General features: G+C 39.3%; 4 protein-coding genes across 4 annotated transcripts; 1 reads left to right on the top strand and 3 right to left on the bottom strand.

Annotated features, from left to right (window-relative positions):
- Positions 1-945: 945 nt before the first annotated feature.
- LOC128862387 (serine protease 1-like) lies at positions 946-1904 on the bottom strand. The gene is made up of 2 exons (XM_054100966.1): positions 1645-1904; positions 946-1578 (listed from the first exon to the last, which is right to left on the bottom strand). The coding sequence occupies exons 1-2, from the start codon at positions 1899-1901 to the stop codon at positions 1020-1022; spliced, it is 816 nt and encodes a 271-aa protein (XP_053956941.1). The 5' UTR covers positions 1902-1904; the 3' UTR covers positions 946-1019.
- Positions 1905-9715: 7811 nt separating this feature from the next.
- LOC128862390 (serine protease 1-like) lies at positions 9716-10610 on the bottom strand. The gene is made up of 2 exons (XM_054100968.1): positions 10341-10610; positions 9716-10274 (listed from the first exon to the last, which is right to left on the bottom strand). Exons 1-2 carry the CDS (start codon positions 10595-10597, stop codon positions 9716-9718), a joined length of 816 nt encoding a protein of 271 aa, XP_053956943.1. The 5' UTR covers positions 10598-10610.
- A 2873-nt stretch (positions 10611-13483) lies between these two features.
- LOC128862391 (serine protease 1-like) lies at positions 13484-14317 on the bottom strand. The gene is made up of 2 exons (XM_054100969.1): positions 14076-14317; positions 13484-14009 (listed from the first exon to the last, which is right to left on the bottom strand). The coding sequence occupies exons 1-2, from the start codon at positions 14315-14317 to the stop codon at positions 13484-13486; spliced, it is 768 nt and encodes a 255-aa protein (XP_053956944.1).
- Positions 14318-19092: 4775 nt separating this feature from the next.
- Positions 19093-20016, top strand: LOC128862388 (serine protease 1-like). Its single transcript, XM_054100967.1, has 2 exons — positions 19093-19362; positions 19429-20016. Exons 1-2 carry the CDS (start codon positions 19106-19108, stop codon positions 19985-19987), a joined length of 816 nt encoding a protein of 271 aa, XP_053956942.1. The 5' UTR covers positions 19093-19105; the 3' UTR covers positions 19988-20016.
- Positions 20017-21734: the final 1718 nt, after the last annotated feature.

Raw genomic sequence — 21734 nt, 5'->3', positions numbered from 1 at the left:
AACGGAATGACTGCAAAAGAAATGTCTGACCCGCATGCCTACACTGATCTGTTCGAAGGTCACTCGAAATATTTACATCTGTTACAGATTTTTAGAAATTACTTATTACTTATATATATATGTATAATAATATTACATTATAAGCTACTGCCCTTTAGTGGAATAGTGTCCTTTTGTCAACACATACCATGGAAGACCAATATACATATTCGGAATCGAAATTTGCTAAATTTGCGATATTGTCAGCAGCTCTTCTTTATATGGTATACCTTATTTGGAGAAAGAAGGCATTGAAAAGTCAAATTTGACACATCGTTTAGTCTACACGCTTTGCCGTAACAACTTTGAAGGCCTCAATCATTTCTTAACTCTATTGGCAGCTTATTTGCATTTAAAAAACTCAATACTGACCAGTTATGTGCCTACCTTATCAGACTCGAACAGAATCAACAAATTTTCAGCGTAAATTTTTTTTTTTAGTAATTTTCTACTTTAAACGCAGTAATTTGAAAATATTTATCTCGTGGGAATAAGTTGTCAGTAAAGGATGCCATAGGAGCACCTGTTACTGACGAAATTGCTCAACTACCTACGATAGAAAATTCACCACAGATGCGAACCTTTGCTCATATCAAAAAAGAAGAACTTTTCTCCAACAGTCGCCTCTGCACAATGAAACTATTTAATTTCACCCGACCAAGCGATTTAATCCTCTTTGGGTTGGTCAAACCCCAATGAATCGCGGTATTGTTGTGGAACTTGTAACAAAAATATTGAACACAAACATCTAAGAAGAATTGAGTTTATCGTTTTACCTCTCATTTTCAAATTGAAGTAAAACATTAAATATATTTTGCGAATTTCTTTACTCAGAAAAAAGTATATCCTTATGTCTGCACGCAAGCAAATGCACTAGAGTTCTTTCAGCCGAAAAATTTGGATGAATTGAAAAAGGCAGAGTGATACTTTATTAAACTTTATTATCGTTAGTCTTCACTAAAAAATGTTTAGACAAAAATTTAGTAGTAAGCGATGCCAGTGACACCTCGAATCCAGTCCAAGTGTTGGCTAACACGTTGGAAACCAGCTGGAAGACCAGCCTGGCAGCCGTTAGCAGCAACGAATGAGGTTACACCAACCAACACTTGGTTGTTGTCAACAGCCAATGGACCACCGGAGTCACCACTGCAAGTTGATCGGCCATTGGGAGTGGCAATGCAAATGGTGTTGTCGGTAACAGTGCTCGAGCCATAGACGCTAGCGCATTCACTGTTAGAGATAATCTGGACACTGACATACTGCAAATGATCTTGGCTGTTGCCCGAGGTGGTGCCCCATCCGGATGCGGTAGCCCATTGTCCTTCATAGTTGCTGTATTGGTTGAAGGATGGCAACCTAATGGGTTGAATGTTGCCCGAAGTGGAGGCAGAGTGGATCCAAAGAAGGGTGATGTCGTTATTAAGAGTTTGTGAGTTGTAATTAGGGTGCTGATGGATATCTTGGGAGTGAATGGTAGTGGCATATTGGTTTCCACTGGAACGCACCACACTGCCCAAATATACAGTGATTGCCTCAGCTCTGCAACGAATAAAATAAATAATAATTCAAAAGTTAAAATTAATATCGAGTTCACTTCAAACTTACTGATCAGTACAATGAGCGGCAGTCAGCACCCAGTTGGTACCAATCAAAGATCCACCGCACCAGTACGTGCCGAAACTTTTCTGCAAAAGCAGACCAGCTTGGTAAGGCAGTAAGCCATCCCAGGCATTATCCCCATTGGTGATGCGTCCATCCAAAACGGGAGATGCAGGCAAGTCCTCGATGAAAGCGGTCTTTTCGTAGACCGGAGAGGCGCTGGCAACAGCCACGGCTAAAGCTAAGACAATTAAGAATTTCATGTTGATTGGTTTTATGCAGTCAAACTACTGTGATTACTGCAATTTCACTCAATCCTTTTATACTCATCGCAAAAGTCAACTGAACGGAAATCATAAAAATCTCTGAGGCAAGAAATCGATAACGATAAGCAAATTTTAATCAAAAACATAAATTTTTTCGCTAAATCTGGTTGTAGAATTTTGCATGTTATAAATCACTACTATCATGAAATTAGCTCCCGGGATGTTAAGATTTTAATAATGAATGTACTTTGGTAATTTGTGTTGTCCTTGACAGTTTTAGACGTTTGTTGCACTTACATAGAGAGTAAATATACGAAAAGTGTCTTGCTACTTATAAATAGTTGATCCTGTAGTTAAATACCACAGAAAATTTCGGATTGCTGTTGTAAAAAAAAATGTTTCTCTAATTTTCCCAGCAAATGTGAGATATTCCACATATTCATGCCATTGCATGAGCTGTATCGAAGTCACCTAAATCACTACGTCAATTCAAACGCAGTCAACGTGCAATATTTCATAAATAGTACACATACTAAAGTATTTATAAGTACGTTCATATATTTTCCTAACACGCATACCAATTCCGATATTGGTTGTAAAGTTAATCATTTCCGGTTATCAGAAAGTTTACTTGAATTATATTTATTACCATTGAAAATATCAGTTTATTTCAAGTGGTGCTTTAAGAAGTTCTTTTAAACCTGTTCCTACAGTTAAATAACTACAGATTAGCCTTATCGCTAACTGATTTATAAAAGTGGACTTGTTTAACTATAAGTATTTGGTATTTGAAAATTTACGTGTGAAATTAAAAGTAGGTTTGGTAGGAGATAAGATAAAAAAATATACTTAAATAAGTATAGAAAAAAATTGTAATGAGACCTACATATTTCTAATTTAATCTGACATATTTAAACATGTATTTCATTTCACTATTCTGTAGCCTCCCTCAGCCGGACATTCACAAAATATTCAATATTCATTGTATTTAGTCAAAGCAATGCGTTTCAGACAAATTCGTTATTCGAGTTCAAAAGGCAGACCCACTTGATTAGAACCGCTTCCGTAGCCAAATAACAAACTTCAGTCAGACGAAGTTCCTAACATCGGTTTTAAGGTGACAGTGCTGGCGTCGCCGAAAATCTTCGCGAAGGTCCTTCTCGCGCCGATGGAAATTGCAACGACTAGTGAGGCTACTCAAAGCAGGCAAGCAACCAGACCAATTCTCGGCATACAGACCCGTGTGTATGTTTGACAACTCGGCTTTCTAACAAACAATTGAGACGGGCTAGAACTACTGTGGACGCTATTAAAACGATGAAAAATATAGCACGCGAAGAACACACACGCATGAAGTTCTGTGCAATGCGTTCATTTCGGTGAGGTGGTCAAACATATTTCTGTCCCTAAGACATCTCGACCCTTTCACGTTGGCCTCCTTGCCGCGGGGAGGGGGTTTAAATGGAGGTTAGATTCTACTTAGGAATTGAACCCACCATGAACTAAGAGGGAGTCTCCGTATAGGGATTGGCGAACAACCCATTCGCGAAAGGGCGCGTGTGCTGTTCGTCCAATCATCTATACCATCACATCAACATCGTACCAACGCATTCCCAAGCCATGGTGTTCTTGGAATCGTGCTGAGGGTTGAATGGTGCAGGGAATTGAAACATGTGCATCGCGAACGGAGTTTCCCTCTCGAATACCTGGCCGCTTTTGAGAGTAACTGTGGCCTTACCGCGGTAAGGGGCGCTGTCGCAGGGGACCCCATTACTTCCCCTCGAAACTCGTAGGTTGTGGAGCTTGACGCAGTCAGGTGAAGCAACCGTAAGAAACAGAATGGATAAAAACTCAAAAGATAAAAATAATAAATTCATGCGGCGCTGCGACACAACACCCTCCTCCGAGGCGGATAACCTGCTGGCTTCCAGCCAAGATACGACCTTACCAAGCAAGCAATAACAACAAACACACCTACTGACAACATCGCAAAAGGCGGCAGTCGGCACTCAGAGAGTGAGTCAGGCCGCAAAAAAACCTAAATCGGAGGGTGCCCTCATGAAGTCTCGCTATACGAAGGCGAGGTTCATTCTCAGCAAGATTGCTAAGAATGAACTCGCTGGAGCGACTGACGAGCGCGATGTGGCCGATAAAATAAAATACCAGCAGTTGGTCAAGGAGTACGAGGACTTCTTATCCAAGAAACCTAAACCTGACAACAACAGAAAAGGTGATGCGACGAAGAGGAACAGGTCGCAGGATGTAATCGATCAGGCACCTAAGGTGTCCAACAGTATAGAAGACACAACAAAGCAAAAACCATTCAGTGAGGTGGTTAAGGATCACCTCCTCTACGCACTGATAGACGAAACCACTAACAGCGGCAAAGTAGTCCTGCAGAAGTGGGGGCAGGTGGAGGCCAAACTGTCCAAGCTCGTGCTAGAAAAGCACTCGAAATGTGCTACAAAGAACTTGGATGTCTTCCTTAGGGAAGGGGACATCGGCCTCGGACTTATACAGGAGCCCTGGGTCAGAGACGATGAGATTAAAGGGTTCCAAGACAACAACAACATCAACATATTCTACAATAAAGTTTACCGCCTACTTTATTGTAGAATATCAATCATCATGCATAATCGCTAAAAAACACCCCAACCTTCATTTTTCCGAGTTCGCAAATTTTCCAAGCTGGGAAGAGGTCTTAGACGTTACCCTATACACAACTAATAATTCCCAAATAGTCACAAATTGGAGAGTATCCGACAAGAAATCCTTTTTGGACCATAGTTGGATTCTCTTCGATATCAAACTTAAGCTTGAGAAACCGACCCAATATAGAAACCCTAGAAGAACAAACTGGCACATATCCCGTAGAGTAACCCAGTCTAAGCTTCAACACATAAATAAAACCATAACGTCAAATGAAGACTTAGATGAGAAAGTAGGAGCTTTCGAAGCTTGGAGGAGGGTTAAGGTTATTTTTATCCCCAAAGCTGGTAGACCGCGGTCCTGATACAGCGAAAGATTTCAGACCCATCAGCTTATCCTCCTTTATTCTCAAAACTCTCGAGCGATTGTTGGATGTATATCTCAGGGAGAAGATTACAGACACAACGATTTTACCAACTCAACATGCCTACCTCAAAGGAAAATCCACAGAGACAGCCTTTCATGAGGTTGTAAGTGCGATTGAGATAAGCATAGAATACAAACAATACTCACTAGTCGGTTTTCTCGATATAGAGGGGGCGCTCAACAATGTTAGCACAAGGTCCATAATCGAGGCTCTCAATATGTTAGGCATAGACATAATTAGGTCTCAACGAATGGATAGAGAACATGCTTAAAACTAGAATAATCATCGGTGTGGTAGGCAGCAGTACGGTAAAACGCTCTGTCAACAGGGGAACCCCTCAGGGAGGAGTCTTATCCCCTCTGCTGTGGTTGCTAGTCGCTAACAACATCCTTACCAAATTCAACCGAAAGGAAATTAAAGTAGGGGCGTACGCGGAAGATATAGTGCTTATGGTTTCAGGAATGTTTCCAACCACAATCAGTGAGATTATGGAAGGAGCTCTGGTATTACTCAGCGATTTGGCCACGGACTGTGGTTTAAGTGTAAACCAGAGAAAAACTGAACTGTTGCTATTCACCAAGAAAACCAAGGTACCAAACTTTAATCTCCCAAAACTAAACGGCGTCAGTGTCACGCTAACCCAACAGGAAAAATACCTAGGTGTTATCCTAGACCCCAAACTCAGCTGGAAGTCCAACGTAGAGTACAGGGTAAAGAAAGCGAATATAGCACTTTACACGTGTAAGAGAATGTTGGGTAAAAAAGGGGTATACAACCTGAACTATCCAATTGGTCCTATACAGCCATTGTAAGGCCAATACTAACATATGCGGCACTAGTTTGGTGGCCTGCAATAGAAGAGAAATACAACAAAACTAAGCTGAAAAAGATACAAAGAACAGCGTGTATCTTAACTACAGGAGCGCTTAGCACCAGTCCTACTGAAGCGCTCAATGTACTAACTCATCTGCTACCATTAGATTTATACATTAAAACAATAGCTACTTGCAGCGCGGTGAGACTCAGAGACATATGAAGCTGGACAACAAGGCCGTACGGTCACAGTAAGATCCTCCTACAGGGACCCTCGCTGCTCAAAAATAGATCAGACTACACAGTCCCTGACCTTAACTTCAAGAAAGGCTTTACGGTACGTTTTCCACCGAGAGCCGAATGGAGCAAAGGGAAGGTGATTGAAAGATACGATATCGAAATCTATACCGATGGTTCTAAGATGAACTGTGTTGTGGGAGCTGGCTTCCATTCGGAGCCGCTCAACTTGTCTCAGTCAATTCGTCTTCCTGACTATGCCAGCGTGTTCCGGGTAGAACTGTTAGCGATCAGAGAAGCATGCAAATCCCTAAAACTCTAGAAGGAAGTTGGTGCAAGAGTAGCTATCTTCTCAGACAGTCAAGCAGCTATAAAGGCCTTGGACTCCAACTCCATTTCATCCAAACTAGTTATTGGCTTGAAATTACTCTGATATGGGTTCCCGGTCACAAAAGCATACGGGGTAATGAGATAGGGCATGAGATAGCAAATAACTGCGCGAAGAAGAATGCTCTTACAAGAATTCTTCGAAACAGCAAGAGTGGTGGGTTCAATCATCTTATAGGCAGGAGCTAAGCTATCCAATGTTATAGCCGTAGCTCAGGTGCATCGACGAAATGCACTACGAGTTTCGTGCGCATGTAGGATCGTATCAGACGACGCGATTTGCATCATCACTGGAAAGCTCCGAATATATATACTTGTGCAGGAACTGGGACGCCTTTTTGACAAACAAGGAGTAAAGCCGACAACCGAAGCGAAAGCTGAAAAGTGCTAAAGGAGATGGGACTCCTTTATTAATGGGGACGAGACTTATCCCCAAAAATAGCTAATGGGTGATCAGTGACGCAGACCCCTATTTAACCCAAATATGGAACGGTCACGGATGTTGTTTTGAGTACCTCCACCGTTTCCACATAGAGGACACTTCGTTCTGTCCAAGCTGCAAGAATGCAATAGAAAGCCCGGAGCACGTTTTCTTTTTCTGCGATCGTTTTAACGGGGATCGACGAACGCTTGTGTTATTCTTGGGTAAATAGTTCAGCCCAGACAGTGTGTATCTAAAACTGTTAGAACGCAGTTACAAGTTTCGCAAAGAGGATAATGTTGCAAATGCAACGCGCAGAGTGGCAGCGCAATACGCAGAGAAAACATCAGCCCTCGATAGGAGGTGGACTGTCTACGAACTGACGACAAATCACAGGCGCTCGAGTCAAGTGCTCATGACGGCATAAAACGGTATAATATTATTGCAACATCTTCCAATGTTTCTGTTTGCTGCAAATGCAAAAGGAACTTCGTTTGCATATAACCACCATACGCCCATGTGAGAGGAAACTGGGAGCATGCCCCACATGCCACTGGTATGCTGGCACAGAGACATTAGATGACGAGCCTAGAGCATGAAGCTGGCTACAAATATGATGGAGTCCCTGACGGGGATGAATAGTATTGGTCCATTTAATGGACATCGTTCTGGGCCTTCCCGAAGTAATGCAAAGTAGTTTCGGGAAGGGAGTCTCCCCAGAAGAGAAGGAGGGCTATCGAGACGCTTCAGATTTAAAAGCATTATACGAGAATACGACGACATGAGATCTGAGAAGTTTAATGACTTCAAAACTTGAAAACTAGAATTCAAAAGATTTAAAAAAACAGCCTTAGATTGTCAAGAAAGACAGTATAAAGACTGAATTTCCGAGCAGATGGATCGAATGAAATATTAGATGAATAATTAGTTCTCATGTTTTCCTCAGCGAATACAAGTAAGTAACGGAGAGGACATTGGGACACATAAAATCTAGACCTTACTAACAAATAGGGACAATAAAACCATTTACCTAAAAGTAGGTATAAGGAAACCTTAGGATATACCTATTATAATCACAAGATTTAAGGTTTATGAGCAACAGACGAGAAGGATATTAGCGAAAGGATTCATTAAACTTCAAAGAGCGAAGAGCGAATCTCAGAAATATTTTTCCAAAACATTCAATCCTATTGATGGCGAGCTGACTGCTCTGTTTTCATATAAAAACAGCAGTTTCAAGATGTGACCTAAAATAAATAGATGTCGAAGGGTCACCGCTATTAGAAAAAACTGTTTCTTCATTTCAGTCTTTCACCTAGATTCGAACCTATGTTTTCTCTAAATTCCGAATGTTAGTCACGTACCACTCCATTTGGCTACGGCGGCCGCTTCCCATAATTGCCGAATATTATATTTATGCTTATATAAATTCCCCGTACATTAATAACCCATAGGTTTTTTAGCAGTAGGGATACCAGTAAAAAGACATCTAGTTTTAAATATATTGCGCTGCTAATTTAAAGTTTATGAAACCTTTGAAAATATCTAAATAGTTTTTCAGATAATTCTGAACTGGCTCCTATAGTTAAACATTTATATTTTGCTGTTGAAATCTTCCAAAATTTCCAAAGAATTTTCATTTAACCGACTGCTCTAAAGTAGACAGATAGCTCGTCAGAAATGCTGTCTTCATTTTCATGCTAGGTGAGGTTACATTGGTTGCCAGTCTCCATAAGAGTGTAGAGACCTCACAAAGACTTGGAAGCCACTTGTGATACGACTAGTTTGGGTTCAAGTTCCCTCTTTAATCCCCATGTGGTAAAACCAATTTGCCTCTCTAATATTTTATATGATGAGCTATGGCAGATAGCGGCGAATTCCTTGTCTGCCAGGCATCCAAAGAGGTAAGAGTGTAGACAACGATAACACGTTTTGGCAAAGGCGGGACGGTGTCATGAAAAGTCTTTTGCGATTTTTGAAGTTTTCACATTGGATAAGTACGTTGGGCGGCAAACATATTGCCATGACCCTTTTCAAGTGTGCCAATCGCTACACTACAACTATTACAAATTTTATATCGTTGAGCTTCTGGCAATGGCAGATCCCAATGAAAAACTTATACTTGTTGATGGAGGATTGTAGGAGAGGGATTTTCAGCTACTGTGATTTGAGAAACATTGTTGATGATGGAGAAAAACATTTCCCACAGTGAAAAGCAATTGGACAATAGGACTTTCCCCTGCGTCATAGTCCTGACATTATTAAAGCACGTATTATACCATACCAAGGAGACATACTGACTGATGCAGCAAAAATCCCTAATTTCAACGCGCGTTTAATAACAGAAAAAGGTTTTTACTAATAACGGTTAAGAGTCAATGGCAAATCTTCGAGTATATTTCTGCCATGAAAAAGCTTCTCATAAAAACCCATTTGCGGTTCGGAGTCGGCTTAAAACAGCACGTCCTTCCATTTGAGGAGCAGCATGAAAACACATGCCACAAATAGGAAGAGAAGCTCCGCCAAACATCTAACAAGCCAATTATTTATTTACTATTTATTTTTATTTTACTTGTTAAATGAAGTCATTGAGCGCTCGATTGAATGTCTTTGGGAAAAATTAATATCTCTAAATAAACGGTAACCATTGTTGAATCTAGGTTCACAACGATCAAAAAATTTAACATTTTACACATTCGCGAAAATAGAAAAATTCACTTAACTGCATTCAATGTATCATAATTGTATCGGAGATTCCAACTTACTTATAGATATAATAAATTCCTTCACAAGTTATTTGCAGCATAATCACAAATTCATAAACAAAAAACTTGGTTTATCCCTTTTATTCAACTTTATTATTTTTCAGACAAAACTTTAGTAGTAAGCGATGCCAGTGACACCTCGAATCCAGTCCAAGTGTTGGCTAACACGTTGGAAACCAGCTGGAAGACCAGCCTGGCAACCGTTAGCAGCAACGAATGAGGTTACACCAACCAACACTTGGTTGTTGTCAACAGCCAATGGACCACCGGAGTCACCACTGCAAGTTGATCGGCCATTGGGAGTGGCAATGCAAATGGTGTTGTCGGTAACAGTGCTCGAGCCATAGACGCTAGCGCATTCACTGTTAGATATAATCTGGACACTGACATACTGCAAATGATCTTGGCTGTTGCCCGAGGTGGTGCCCCATCCGGATGCGGTAGCCCATTGTCCTTCATAGTTGCTGTATTGGTTGAAGGATGGCAACCTAATGGGTTGAATGTTGCCCGAAGTGGAGGCAGAGTGGATCCAAAGAAGGGTGATGTCGTTATTAAGAGTTTGTGAGTTGTAATTAGGGTGCTGATGGATATCTTGGGAGTGAATGGTAGTGGCATATTGGTTTCCACTGGAACGCACCACACTGCCCAAATATACAGTGATTGCCTCAGCTCTGCAACGAATAAAATAAATAATAATTCAAAAGTTAAAATTAATATCGAGTTCACTTCAAACTTACTGATCAGTACAATGAGCGGCAGTCAGCACCCAGTTGGTACCAATCAAAGATCCACCGCACCAGTACGTGCCGAAACTTTTCTGCAAAAGCAAACCAGCTTGGTAAGGCAATAAGCCATCCCAGGCATTATCCCCATTGGTGATGCGTCCATCCAAAACGGGAGATGCAGGCAAGTCCTCGATGAAAGCGGTCTTTTCGTAGACCGGAGAGGCGCTGGCAACAGCCACGGCTAAAGCTAAGACAACTAAGAATTTCATGTTGATTGGTTTTATGCAGTCAAACTACTGTGTTTACTGCAATTTCCCTGAATCCTTTTATACTCATCGCAAAAGTCACCTGAACGGAAATCATAAAAATCTCTGAAGCAAGAATTCGATAACGATAAGCAAATTTTAATCAAAAACATAAATTTTTTCGCTAAATCTGGTTGTAGAATTTTGCAAAGGTTATAAATCACTACTATCATGAAATTAGCTCCCGGGATGTTAAGCTTTTAATAATGAATGTACTTTGGTAATTTGTGTTGTCCTTGACAGTTTCAGACGTTTGTTTATATTGATTGAATTATAAATATTTTGGTACGTCACTGGAGTTCAGTGCACTTACATAGGGAGTAAATATACAAAAAGTGCCTTGGTACTTATTAATAGTTGATCCTGTATTTTCATACCGCCGAAAGATAGAATCAGAAAATTTCGGATTGCTGTTGTAAAAAAAATGTTTCTCTAATTTTCCCAGGAAATTTGAGATATTCCACATATTCATGCCATTGCATGAGCTGTATCGAAGTCATCTAAATCATTACGCCAATTTAAACGCACTCAAAGTGTAATATTTCATAAATAGTACACATATTAAAGCATTTATAAGTAGGTTCATATATTTTCCTAAAATGCATACCAATTCCGATATTGGTTGTAAAGTTAATTATTTCCGGTTATCAGAAAATTTACTTGAATTATATTTATTACCATTAAAAATATCAGTTTATTTCAAGTGGTGCTCTAAGAAGTTCTTTTCAACCTGTTCCTACAGTTAAATAACTACAGATTAGCCTTATCGCTTACTAATTTATAGAAGAGGACTTGTTTAACTATAAGTATTTGGTATTTGAAAATTTACGTGTGAAATTAAAAGTAGGTTTGGTAGGAGATAAGATAAAAAAATATACTTAAATAAGTATAGAAAAAAATTGTAATGGGACCTACATATTTCTAATTTAATTTGACATATTTAAACATGTATTTCATTTCACTATTCTGTAGCCTCCCTCAGCCGGACATTCACAAAATATTCAATATTCATAGTATTTAGTCAAAGCAATGCGTTTTGAGACATATTCGTTATTCGAGTTCAAAAGGCAGACCCATGTGATTAGAACCGCTTCCGAAGCCAAATAACAAACTTAAGTCAGCCTACCGAATCAGGATAGTTGATTCCTACTAAAAGGACATTCAAAGTATAGATGCTTGGAAAGTATCAACCATTAATCCAGTATTTAAAAGTGATAATATTGGCAAATTATGTACGGTTTCAAAATTATTTGAACTTATGGTGAAAGATAAAATTTGTTTTGCAATTAACCAACCCGGTTTCATGAAAAGTAGATCCACTCTTTCAAGTCCTGCAATGTGCTTTGAATATTGTATATCATCTTTTCAAAAGGTGATCGGTGATCGCAAGTACAAAACAAATACTATAAGTTTCGTTTAAATATAGGCAAATATGTTTATGTTTGTTGTTGTTGTTGTTTGTTGTCTTGTTCTCTTATACTGACTTCCTACCACATTGGGGGTTCTAGTTTATTCAATCGAAGCGAAATGATTGATCTTGGTGTAGTATTTGGCGCTAAATTCTCTTTTCAAAGACATTTAAATTATACCACTGCAAAGTCATATTCTGTACTTGCTTTTGTTCAACTTTTTAGTTCAGACTTTTTTGATCCATATACTATAAAGTGGTTTTATATGAGTACATATCCGACGCTTTTCTTCAACAGCGAACCACTTCAAATTGGTAATAAATGAACTTATGATTAATTTAATTATTTAGCATTAATCTGTTTTCTATAGTCTGTAAGAAATACTGCATTTTTTAGACTATTAATTGAATATACAATATAAATAAATAAACAATAACCATCCGAAGAAACTATAGCAGTTACTTCGCTTCCATCAACTTTTGTTTTGTTTTAATTATATTTTTATTTATTCATTTGTTCATTAAAATAATAAATACAATTTTACAGACTATGAATATCCCAAAGTAGTCTAAAACTAATTTATTTGTATATATATATATATGTAAAATTGTATTTATTATTTTAATAAATAAAAAAAAAAAAAATATGTATATATACAATACAATAATTGGCGCATACTCGTTTTGGGTATTTCGCCGAGCTCCTCCTCCTATTTGTGTTGTTCGTCTTGATGTTGTTCCACAAATGGAGGGACCTACAGTTTCAAGCCGAAATACACTCGGAGGTTTGCCATTGTTTGCCGGGGTGCAACCGCTATTAGAAAAAGCTTTTTCTTCATTTTTTTGTTTCACCGAGATTTGAACCTACGTTCTCTCTGTGAATTCCGAATGGTAGTCGCGCACCAACCCATTCGGCTACGGCAGTCGTGTTTACTCTCGGCAAAATGCTTCCGCGTGATTGTAAACAATACTCTGGTCAGTAATTATCCAACTGACAGACAGTTGGTGCCCGTGCATCAGTTGCGCGTTGGTCTGAAGTTGGTTACACTTCCAGTGCCGGACCCTGTACAGTAATATGGCATATATTTATACATCCTTGAAAAACATTTAGGCCGAAACTCTACTACAATTTGTGGAGCTAAACTGATTTTGAAGTTTAGAGTCAACAGTGAGGTGGCTCCAAGAATTAATTCATTTAAAAGTCACAGTTCCACATAAAACCACTAAGACTTACTTCGTCATAGCAAACTAGTGAACCTCATATATGGAATCCTTGTACCATTGATACAAATGTGAAAAGTAATAAGCCAACTGTTAACCGAATTTAATCAACATGTCTCCTTACTGCAAACTCATTTCAAGCCAACCAGCTAAATTAAGTATATCAAAACACATTAAATTTATTCAAATGAAATTTATTTATTTAATTCAAAGGCAAATGTTTAGTAAGCAATGCCTGTGATGTCGCGAATCCAATTTGTGTAATACGAAACACGTGCGAAGCCATTTGGCAATTCAGAATGGCAGCCACCTCCGAAGCTTACAAGACCAACCAAAACTCCATCCACAGTTAATGGACCACCAGAGTCACCAGAGCAAGCTGCTCTGCCTTCCGTAGTTCTTGTACAAATTATGCCATCGTTTATATTAAAGACACTACATTCACTGTTCGAAATTACTGGCACACTAGCATACTTCAGATGACCGTTAAGACCCGAACCATCATAGGTGTAACCCCAACCTGAAAGGACTGCCCATTGACCTTCATAGCTGCTGTATTGATTGATAGATGGCAGGCTAATGGGTTGAATGTTGTTAGAGAAGGAGACAGTGTGAATCCAAACCAAAGCAATGTCGTTTAAGCTATCGTAGTCCGGATGGATATGGATATCGTTTTGGTGAACGGTGGTGGAGTATTCACCGTTACCACGAGAAGTACTTCCCAAATAGACAGTGACTGCTTGGACACTGAAAAATAAAGAAAAAATAATAGATACAAATAAGTAAACTGGTTACGGTATTTCAAATATTTACCCTTTTACACAGTGGGCTGCGGTCAAAACCCAGTTTGCGCCTATTAAGGCACCACCACACCATAACCAGCTGCCATCCTTTTCTAAAGTCAAACCAGCTTGGAACGGACGGAGACCATCCCATGCATCGGCGCCATTGACGATGCGACCGTTTATAAAACTGGAACTCTCTGCTTCTTTCTCTCCAATTGCAGCCGCGGACGCGGAGCCTAATGCGAAAGCTAGAATCAGAAGGAATCTCATCTTTTGCTAGAATAGTGTGCAGACCATAATGCCAAACTTGAATTAAATGAGAAACTTTTATACCGATTATGGGTAACGGCTTTAAAAGATTGAGTTCATATTGATTTACTACACTAATTGAAGTTTGTAGTATAGATATAATTTCATATAAGTCCATGGCATCCGTGGCATATAGGTACATACATATGTTTGTATGTAGTTGTTATATTATAAAATGAATTGATTGCATTCGCTATACTTGCTGTCTTGATTTATTATTTCAGTAGGCAAAAGGAAAAAGCTAATTAAGATAAAAATGGTGGACTAAAATATTTCTGATACGAAAAAAGTGTAATGTGATTTTCAACATAAAATCTATACTATATATTCCCTTTAGCGCCGTAGTTTGTAAGTTGATACATTTTAAAAGATTTTGGGTTGAGCTCTGTATTACAATAACAAAAAAATGTGTCAGCAGAAAGCTCTATCGAGTTAAAACAAATGACTTATTACAACGGCTCAGGCACATCTATTAACGAAATTCCTCAATTTGGACGCAGGAAACATTTACTTCAGTGGCTGTTGCCACACCGGGCGTTTCGACAAGGGTATCAGCAAGCGAAATCGATACTCTAGGCTTTACAGTAGAGTTTAAGGTAAACTTCCCTATGCGAAAGGAATGTAATTTGAATTCTAAGTCAAAAAGAATATAACAATACTGTACACTGATGGATCCCAGAGTTTTGGGCGTCGGCACCGGTGTATATTTGAAAGACCTCGAAACTCGCAAACCTTTTCGCCTGGGGAGCTGTAATAGTAGGAGAAGGTCTTGGGATAAAGGAAGCTTGCAGGATAATTAGAAACAATTCACATCAACTATCAGAAGTATACATTTTTTCAGATAGTCAAGCAGCCATCTTAGCTTTAAAGTCACCTATCACCAATTCAAAACCGTCAGACAATGCGGAGGGGTACCTGGTCATAGGAACATAAAAGGAAATGAGAAAGCTGATGAACTGGCAACACAGGGGGCATCCTATAACGAATCCGAAGAGGTGCCCAAAGACTATGCAAAAGGCAGATTTTCTCGCTATTTCAGAAGCAAGCCGTTGACAGATGGACTGATACGGATACCTGCAAAATAACTTAACAGACGTGACCCAATTTCAACAAATCCAGAACTGACGAATTGCCAAGAAAGCCACGAGCAGACATATTCAAAATTACGTCAACACTAACCGACCACTGGCCTTTGGGAGACCATAGGAGGAAGTTGGAGTGACCGCACAACGATAGATGCCGAAGCTGCAAACAAGAAGAATCTAGAGAAACAGTCTTGCACTACCTGTGTAAGTGCCCAAGTCTGAGTACTCTACGACATAGAATACTGGGGGAATTCTGAATGGTTATCTTGAAAGAAATTACAAAGAAGAAAATATACGACATATGCAGATTCATAGTCAAATCATGATGGTTTGACTACTAAAAAGCAGTGGTTCTACAAGTAGTGTATTAAAATGCCATTTTCGAGCTAAATAAGTCTGGGCTGTGTCATTTAAACAACACTACACAGTTAATTCTACATAAAGCTCAAATTACGCACAAACTAAACCCAGCAGTCTTACCGATGAAAAGGATGAATGCATACTTTGTAGAACGATTTACCTTTAGCCTCAAAATAGGCTTAAGTTTCAGCGGTAACCCCTTCATTTGAGCGCAATTTCTTACCGGCGAGCATTTTTTAAGGTCTGTGAACAGCCAGTAGTCGCTGGACGCAAAATCTGGCGAATACGGTGGATGTGGGAGCAATTCAAAGTTCGATTTTAACTCATGTAGTTTTGCCAATGATCAGAATCATCAGAATATTCTAGGTTTTAGTCAACAGCGAGCAAACGCAGCATCCACTGTGTACAGAGCTTTCTCATAGTCAATGCTCATGCAATATAAAGCCAACACGATCTTTGAGTTCGTTAGATTTTGGATATCTGTCAGCTAACTCACGCAACTCCACTTTTCGATCATCCAAAATGATTTTGTGGACTGTTTTTTATGTTTTCTGGACGCCCTTGTTTTTTGGACGTACATTGCGTTGTGCATCATCGATGTCTCTACGACCACGTGTAAATTCAGCATATCAACGTTTTATTGTTGTTTTGTTATTCCTGATGGAGCGGCATCTTCATAACGCTTTTCAAGCCATTGCTTCGTCTGAACGGAATTTTTTCCCATCAAGAAGCAGGGTAAACTCAAAACACGAAATTCTTTTTGAGCCATTGTTTTGAAAATAACAAAAGTAACGTCACTCTTTGCACAATATCTCACAAACTAGGGAATAGAATGTCATGAAATTTTAACAACTGTCTTTTTAACTGAAACTAAGGTTATATATAGTATGCCTTAGTGTTATGTAACATATTGGGTTGGGGAAAAAGTAATGTCGTATTTTGTCAATTGAGCGTGACATTTAAACATATCTTGCGTTGTACTTATTGCATCGGGTCACACTAAACGGCGATTTGAATATGACAATCTGTACTGCAAGTGTATCTTTGACAGTGTTGTGATCGTACGTTTCAGTCTTAAGTTATAGCGCGTCAAAGATGGAGCAAGAGGAAGCAAGAAATTCGTCATATTTTACGTTTTTACTACCTTAGAGGTAAAAAAGCAACGAAGGCGGCGGCAAAAATTTGTGAAGTTTATGGGCCTGATACTGTAACGATTCGCACAGCACAGCGTTGGTTCGATCGATTTCGTTCTGGTGTAGTAGATGTCGAAGACGGGGTGCATTGGTAGGCCAATCGTCGTAGAGACTGATAAAATCGTTGAAATTACCCAAAGAGACGGGCATGTGAGCATTCGCTCGATTAGTCAGGAACTAGGTGTAGACCACAAAACCGTTTGGAACCCTTTGCAGAAGATTGGATTCCAAAAAAAGCTGAATGTTTAGGTGCCACACGTGTTGACGCAAAAAAATCTCTTGGACCGAATCAACGCATGCGGTTCTCTGCTAAAACGGAACAAACTTGACCCATTTTTGAAGCGGATGGTGACTGGCGATGAAAAGTGGATCACGTACGACAACGCAAAGAGAAAAGGATCGTGGTCGAGAAGCGGCGAGCCGGCCCAAACCATCGTCAAGCCCGGATTGACCGCCAGGAAGGTTTTGCTGTGTTCTTGGTGGGATTGGAAGGGAATGAGCTGCTCAACTATGGCCAGACCCTTAATTCGGTTCTCAACTGTGAGCAACTTGACCGTTTGAAACAGGCGATTGACCAGAAGCGGCCAGAATTGGTCAATAGGAATGGTGATGTGTTCCACTGCGACAACGCTCGTCCTCACACATCTTTGATGACCCGCCAGAAGCTACGGGTGCTCGGATGGCATGTCCTATCTCTTCCGGCCCATGCAAAACGCCCTTGGTGATACCAAGTTGGCCTCAAAAGAGGCTTGCGAAAACTGGTTGTCTGAGTTTTTTGCAAATAAGGAGGGGGGTTTTATAAAGGAGGGATAATGAAGTTGCCTTCTAAAAAAGTTTGCGAACAAAATGGGGCATATTTGACTTGAATCGGATAGTTCTAAGTAAGTTAAATAAAGCGTCAAATTTCGATCACAAATACGACATTTCTTTTTCCCCAACCCAATATATATGTATAAGGAGCTCGCCACATAAATTTGCACACATAATTCTCACACTATAATAGAAGACTATTTTTGAATTATTTGAAATTAGAATTTATACTATTTTGTTGTTAATTGCCTTGGGAGTTGAGTACCGCTGCTTGAGCTCAAAACTATTCCACCTTCATTAGCCCCAGGTATTTCCTTGAAATCCCACATTTACTTTTGTTTTAATACAAAAGAAACGAATCGATAGAAAATAACCAAAAAAAACCAAACGAAACGAAATGACTGCAAAAGAACCTTCTGGCCCACATGCTTACGCTGATATCGTCGAAAGTCACACGAAATATTGATAGCAGTTACAGATCTTTGGAATCTAATTAACAAAAATATCCAGAAGCATAGGTGTGAATTGAACTATTAACAGCGGAATAGTGTTCTTTTGTCAACACATACCATGCAAGATCGATATATGGTACATATTCGAAATCGAAATTTGCTAAATTTGCGATAGTGTTAACAGCTGTTCGTTGTATGGTATACCCTATTTAGAGAAAGAAGGCATCGAAAGGTCTAATTTGACACATCGTTTAGTCTAAAAGCTTTGTGAGCCGAATTGAAACAAATTGAGATGGTATATGCGTTAACAACTTTCAAGCCCCGAATCATATCTTAACTCTATTGACAGCTTATTTGCATCTAAACAAATCTCAATACTGATCAGCCTACCTTACCAGCCTCAAACAGAAAAAAAAGAAAACTTTCTTCATATGGGTTTCGGTTTGAATTAAATTTTTTTTTGACATATTCAAGTATTACCACATATTTAGCCATATAAAACTCTGATGTTTCAATTAATCTAGGCAGGTTTTTAATAGAACCCAAATCCACTTAAAACTTCCAGATCATGCCTACAATGCAATTACAATGTATATTTATTTTAAAATTCATTGATTATTGAAACATAAATACTTAAATTGCATATTGTGCGATACAAATTATTTATAGCCCTTTTACAAAAATACAATACACGTTTCTAATCAGAATTTGACTATAGTGATAAATTCTTAAATTTGAAATAATCTACGTTTTTTATGATTTCCGTCGAAGTAACTCTTGCGATGAGTATAAAAGCATTGAGTGAAATTGCAGTAAATACAGTAGTTTGACTGCATAAAACCAATCAACATGAAATTCTTAGTTGTCTTAGCTTTAGCCGTGGCTGTTGCCAGCACCTCTCCGGTCTACGAAAAGACCGCTTTCATCGAGGACTTACCTGCATCTCCCGTTTTGGATGGACGCATCACCAATGGGGATAATGCCTGGGATGGCTTACTGCCTTACCAAGCTGGTCTGCTTTTGCAGAAAAGTTTCGGCACGTACTGGTGCGGTGGATCTTTGATTGGTACCAACTGGGTGCTGACTGCCGCTCATTGTACTGATCAGTAAGTTTGAAGTGAACTCGATATTAATTTTAACTTTTGAATTATTATTTATTTTATTCGTTGCAGAGCTGAGGCAATCACTGTATATTTGGGCAGTGTGGTGCGTTCCAGTGGAAACCAATATGCCACTACCATTCACTCCCAAGATATCCATCAGCACCCTAATTACAACTCACAAACTCTTAATAACGACATCACCCTTCTTTGGATCCACTCTGCCTCCACTTCGGGCAACATTCAACCCATTAGGTTGCCATCCTTCAACCAATACAGCAACTATGAAGGACAATGGGCTACGGCATCCGGATGGGGCACCACCTCGGGCAACAGCCAAGATCATTTGCAGTATGTCAGTGTCCAGATTATCTCTAACAGTGAATGCGCTAGCGTCTATGGCTCGAGCACTGTTACCGACAACACCATTTGCATTGCCACTCCCAATGGCCGATCAACTTGCAGTGGTGACTCCGGTGGTCCATTGGCTGTTGACAACAACCAAGTGTTGGTTGGTGTAACCTCATTCGTTGCTGCTAACGGCTGCCAGGCTGGTCTTCCAGCTGGTTTCCAACGTGTTAGCCAACACTTGGACTGGATTCGAGGTGTCACTGGCATCGCTTACTACTAAATTTTTGTCTGAAAAATAATAAAGTTGAATAAAAGGGATAAACCAAGTTTTTTGTTTATGAATTTGTGATTATGCTGCAAATAACTTGTGAAGGAATTTATTATATCTATAAGTAAGTTGGAATCTCCGATACAATTATGATACATTGAATGCAGTTAAGTGAATTTTTCTATTTTCGCGAATGTGTAAAATGTTAAATTGTTTGATCGTTGTGAACCTATACTCAACAATGTTTACCGTTTATTAGAGACATTGGTTATTTCACAAAGCTTTTGCAATCGAGCGCTCAATGACTTGATTTAACAAATAAAATGGAAATAAATAGTAAATAATTGGCTTGTGCACTTCTGTTAGGTGTTTGGCGGAGCTCCTCTCCCTAATTGTGGCATATGTTTTGATGTTGCTCCACAAATGGAGGGACGTACTGTTTTAAACCGACTCCGAACCGCAAATGGGTTTTTATGAGAAGCTTTTTCATGGCAGAAATATACTCGAAGATTTGCCATTGACTATTGGCCGTTCTTAGTAAAAACCTTTTTCTATTATTAAACCCGCGTTGAAATTAGGGATTTTTGCTGTATCAGTCGGTATGTCCCCTTGGTATGGTATAATACGTGCTTTGATAATGGAAGTACTATGGCACACGGGAAAGTCCTATTGTCCAATGTCACAGTAGCTGAAAATCCCTCTCCTACAATCATCTATCAACAAATATAAGTTTTCATTTGGGATCTGCCATTGCCAGAAGCACAAGGTTATAAAATTTTTAATAGTTGTAGTGTAGCGTTGAGCCACTTCGAAAGGGTCATGGCAATATGTTTGCCACCCAACGTACTTATCGAATGTGAAAACTTCAAAAATCGCAACCAACTTTTCATGACACCGTCCCGCCTTTGCCAAAACGTGTTATCGTTGTCTACACTCTTACCTCTTTGGATGCCTGGCAGACAAGGAATTCGCCGCTATCTGCAATAGCTCATCATACAAAATATTAGAGAGGCAAATTGGTTTCCCCACATCGGGATTAAAGAGGGAACTTGAACCCAAACGAGTCGTATCACAATGGGCTCCAAGTCTTTGTGAGGTCTCTACACTCTTATGGAGACTGACAACCAATGTAACCTTACCTAGCATGAAAATGAAGACAGGATTTCTGACGAGCTATCTGTCTACTTTAGAGCAGTTGGTTAAATGAAAATTCTTTGGAAATTTTGGAAGATTTCAACAGCAAAATATAAATGTTTAACTATAGGAGCCAGTTCAGAATTATTTGAAAAACTATTTAGATATTTTCAAAGGTTTCATAAACTTTAAATTAGCAGCGCAATATATTTAAAACTAGATGTCTTTTTACTGGTATCCCTACTGCTAAAAAACCTATGGGTTATTAATGTACGGGGAATTTATATAAGCACAAATATAATATTCGGCAATTATGGGAAGCGGCCGCCGTAGCCGAATGGAGTGGTACGTGACTAACATTCGGAATTTAGAGAAAAAATAGGTTCGAATCTAGGTGAAAGACTGAAATGAAGAAACAGTGTTTTCTAGTAGCGGTGACCCTTCGACACCTTTCCTGTTTTACGAAGCATATCAATTATATCACGTCGAAATCCTGCGCCTTTAGAACCATTTACATCATTTATTAGGTTACATCTTGAAACTGCTGTTTTTATATGAAAACAGAGCAGCAGTCAGCTCGCCATCAATAGGATTGAATGTTTTGGAAAAATATTTTTAGATTCGC

The sequence above is a fragment of the Anastrepha ludens genome, chromosome 4 (genome assembly GCF_028408465.1).
Source record: "Anastrepha ludens isolate Willacy chromosome 4, idAnaLude1.1, whole genome shotgun sequence".
Lineage (NCBI taxonomy): Eukaryota > Metazoa > Arthropoda > Insecta > Diptera > Tephritidae > Anastrepha > Anastrepha ludens.
Note: the sequence above shows the minus strand (reverse complement) of the source record. Positions and strands in the feature narration are given on the sequence as shown.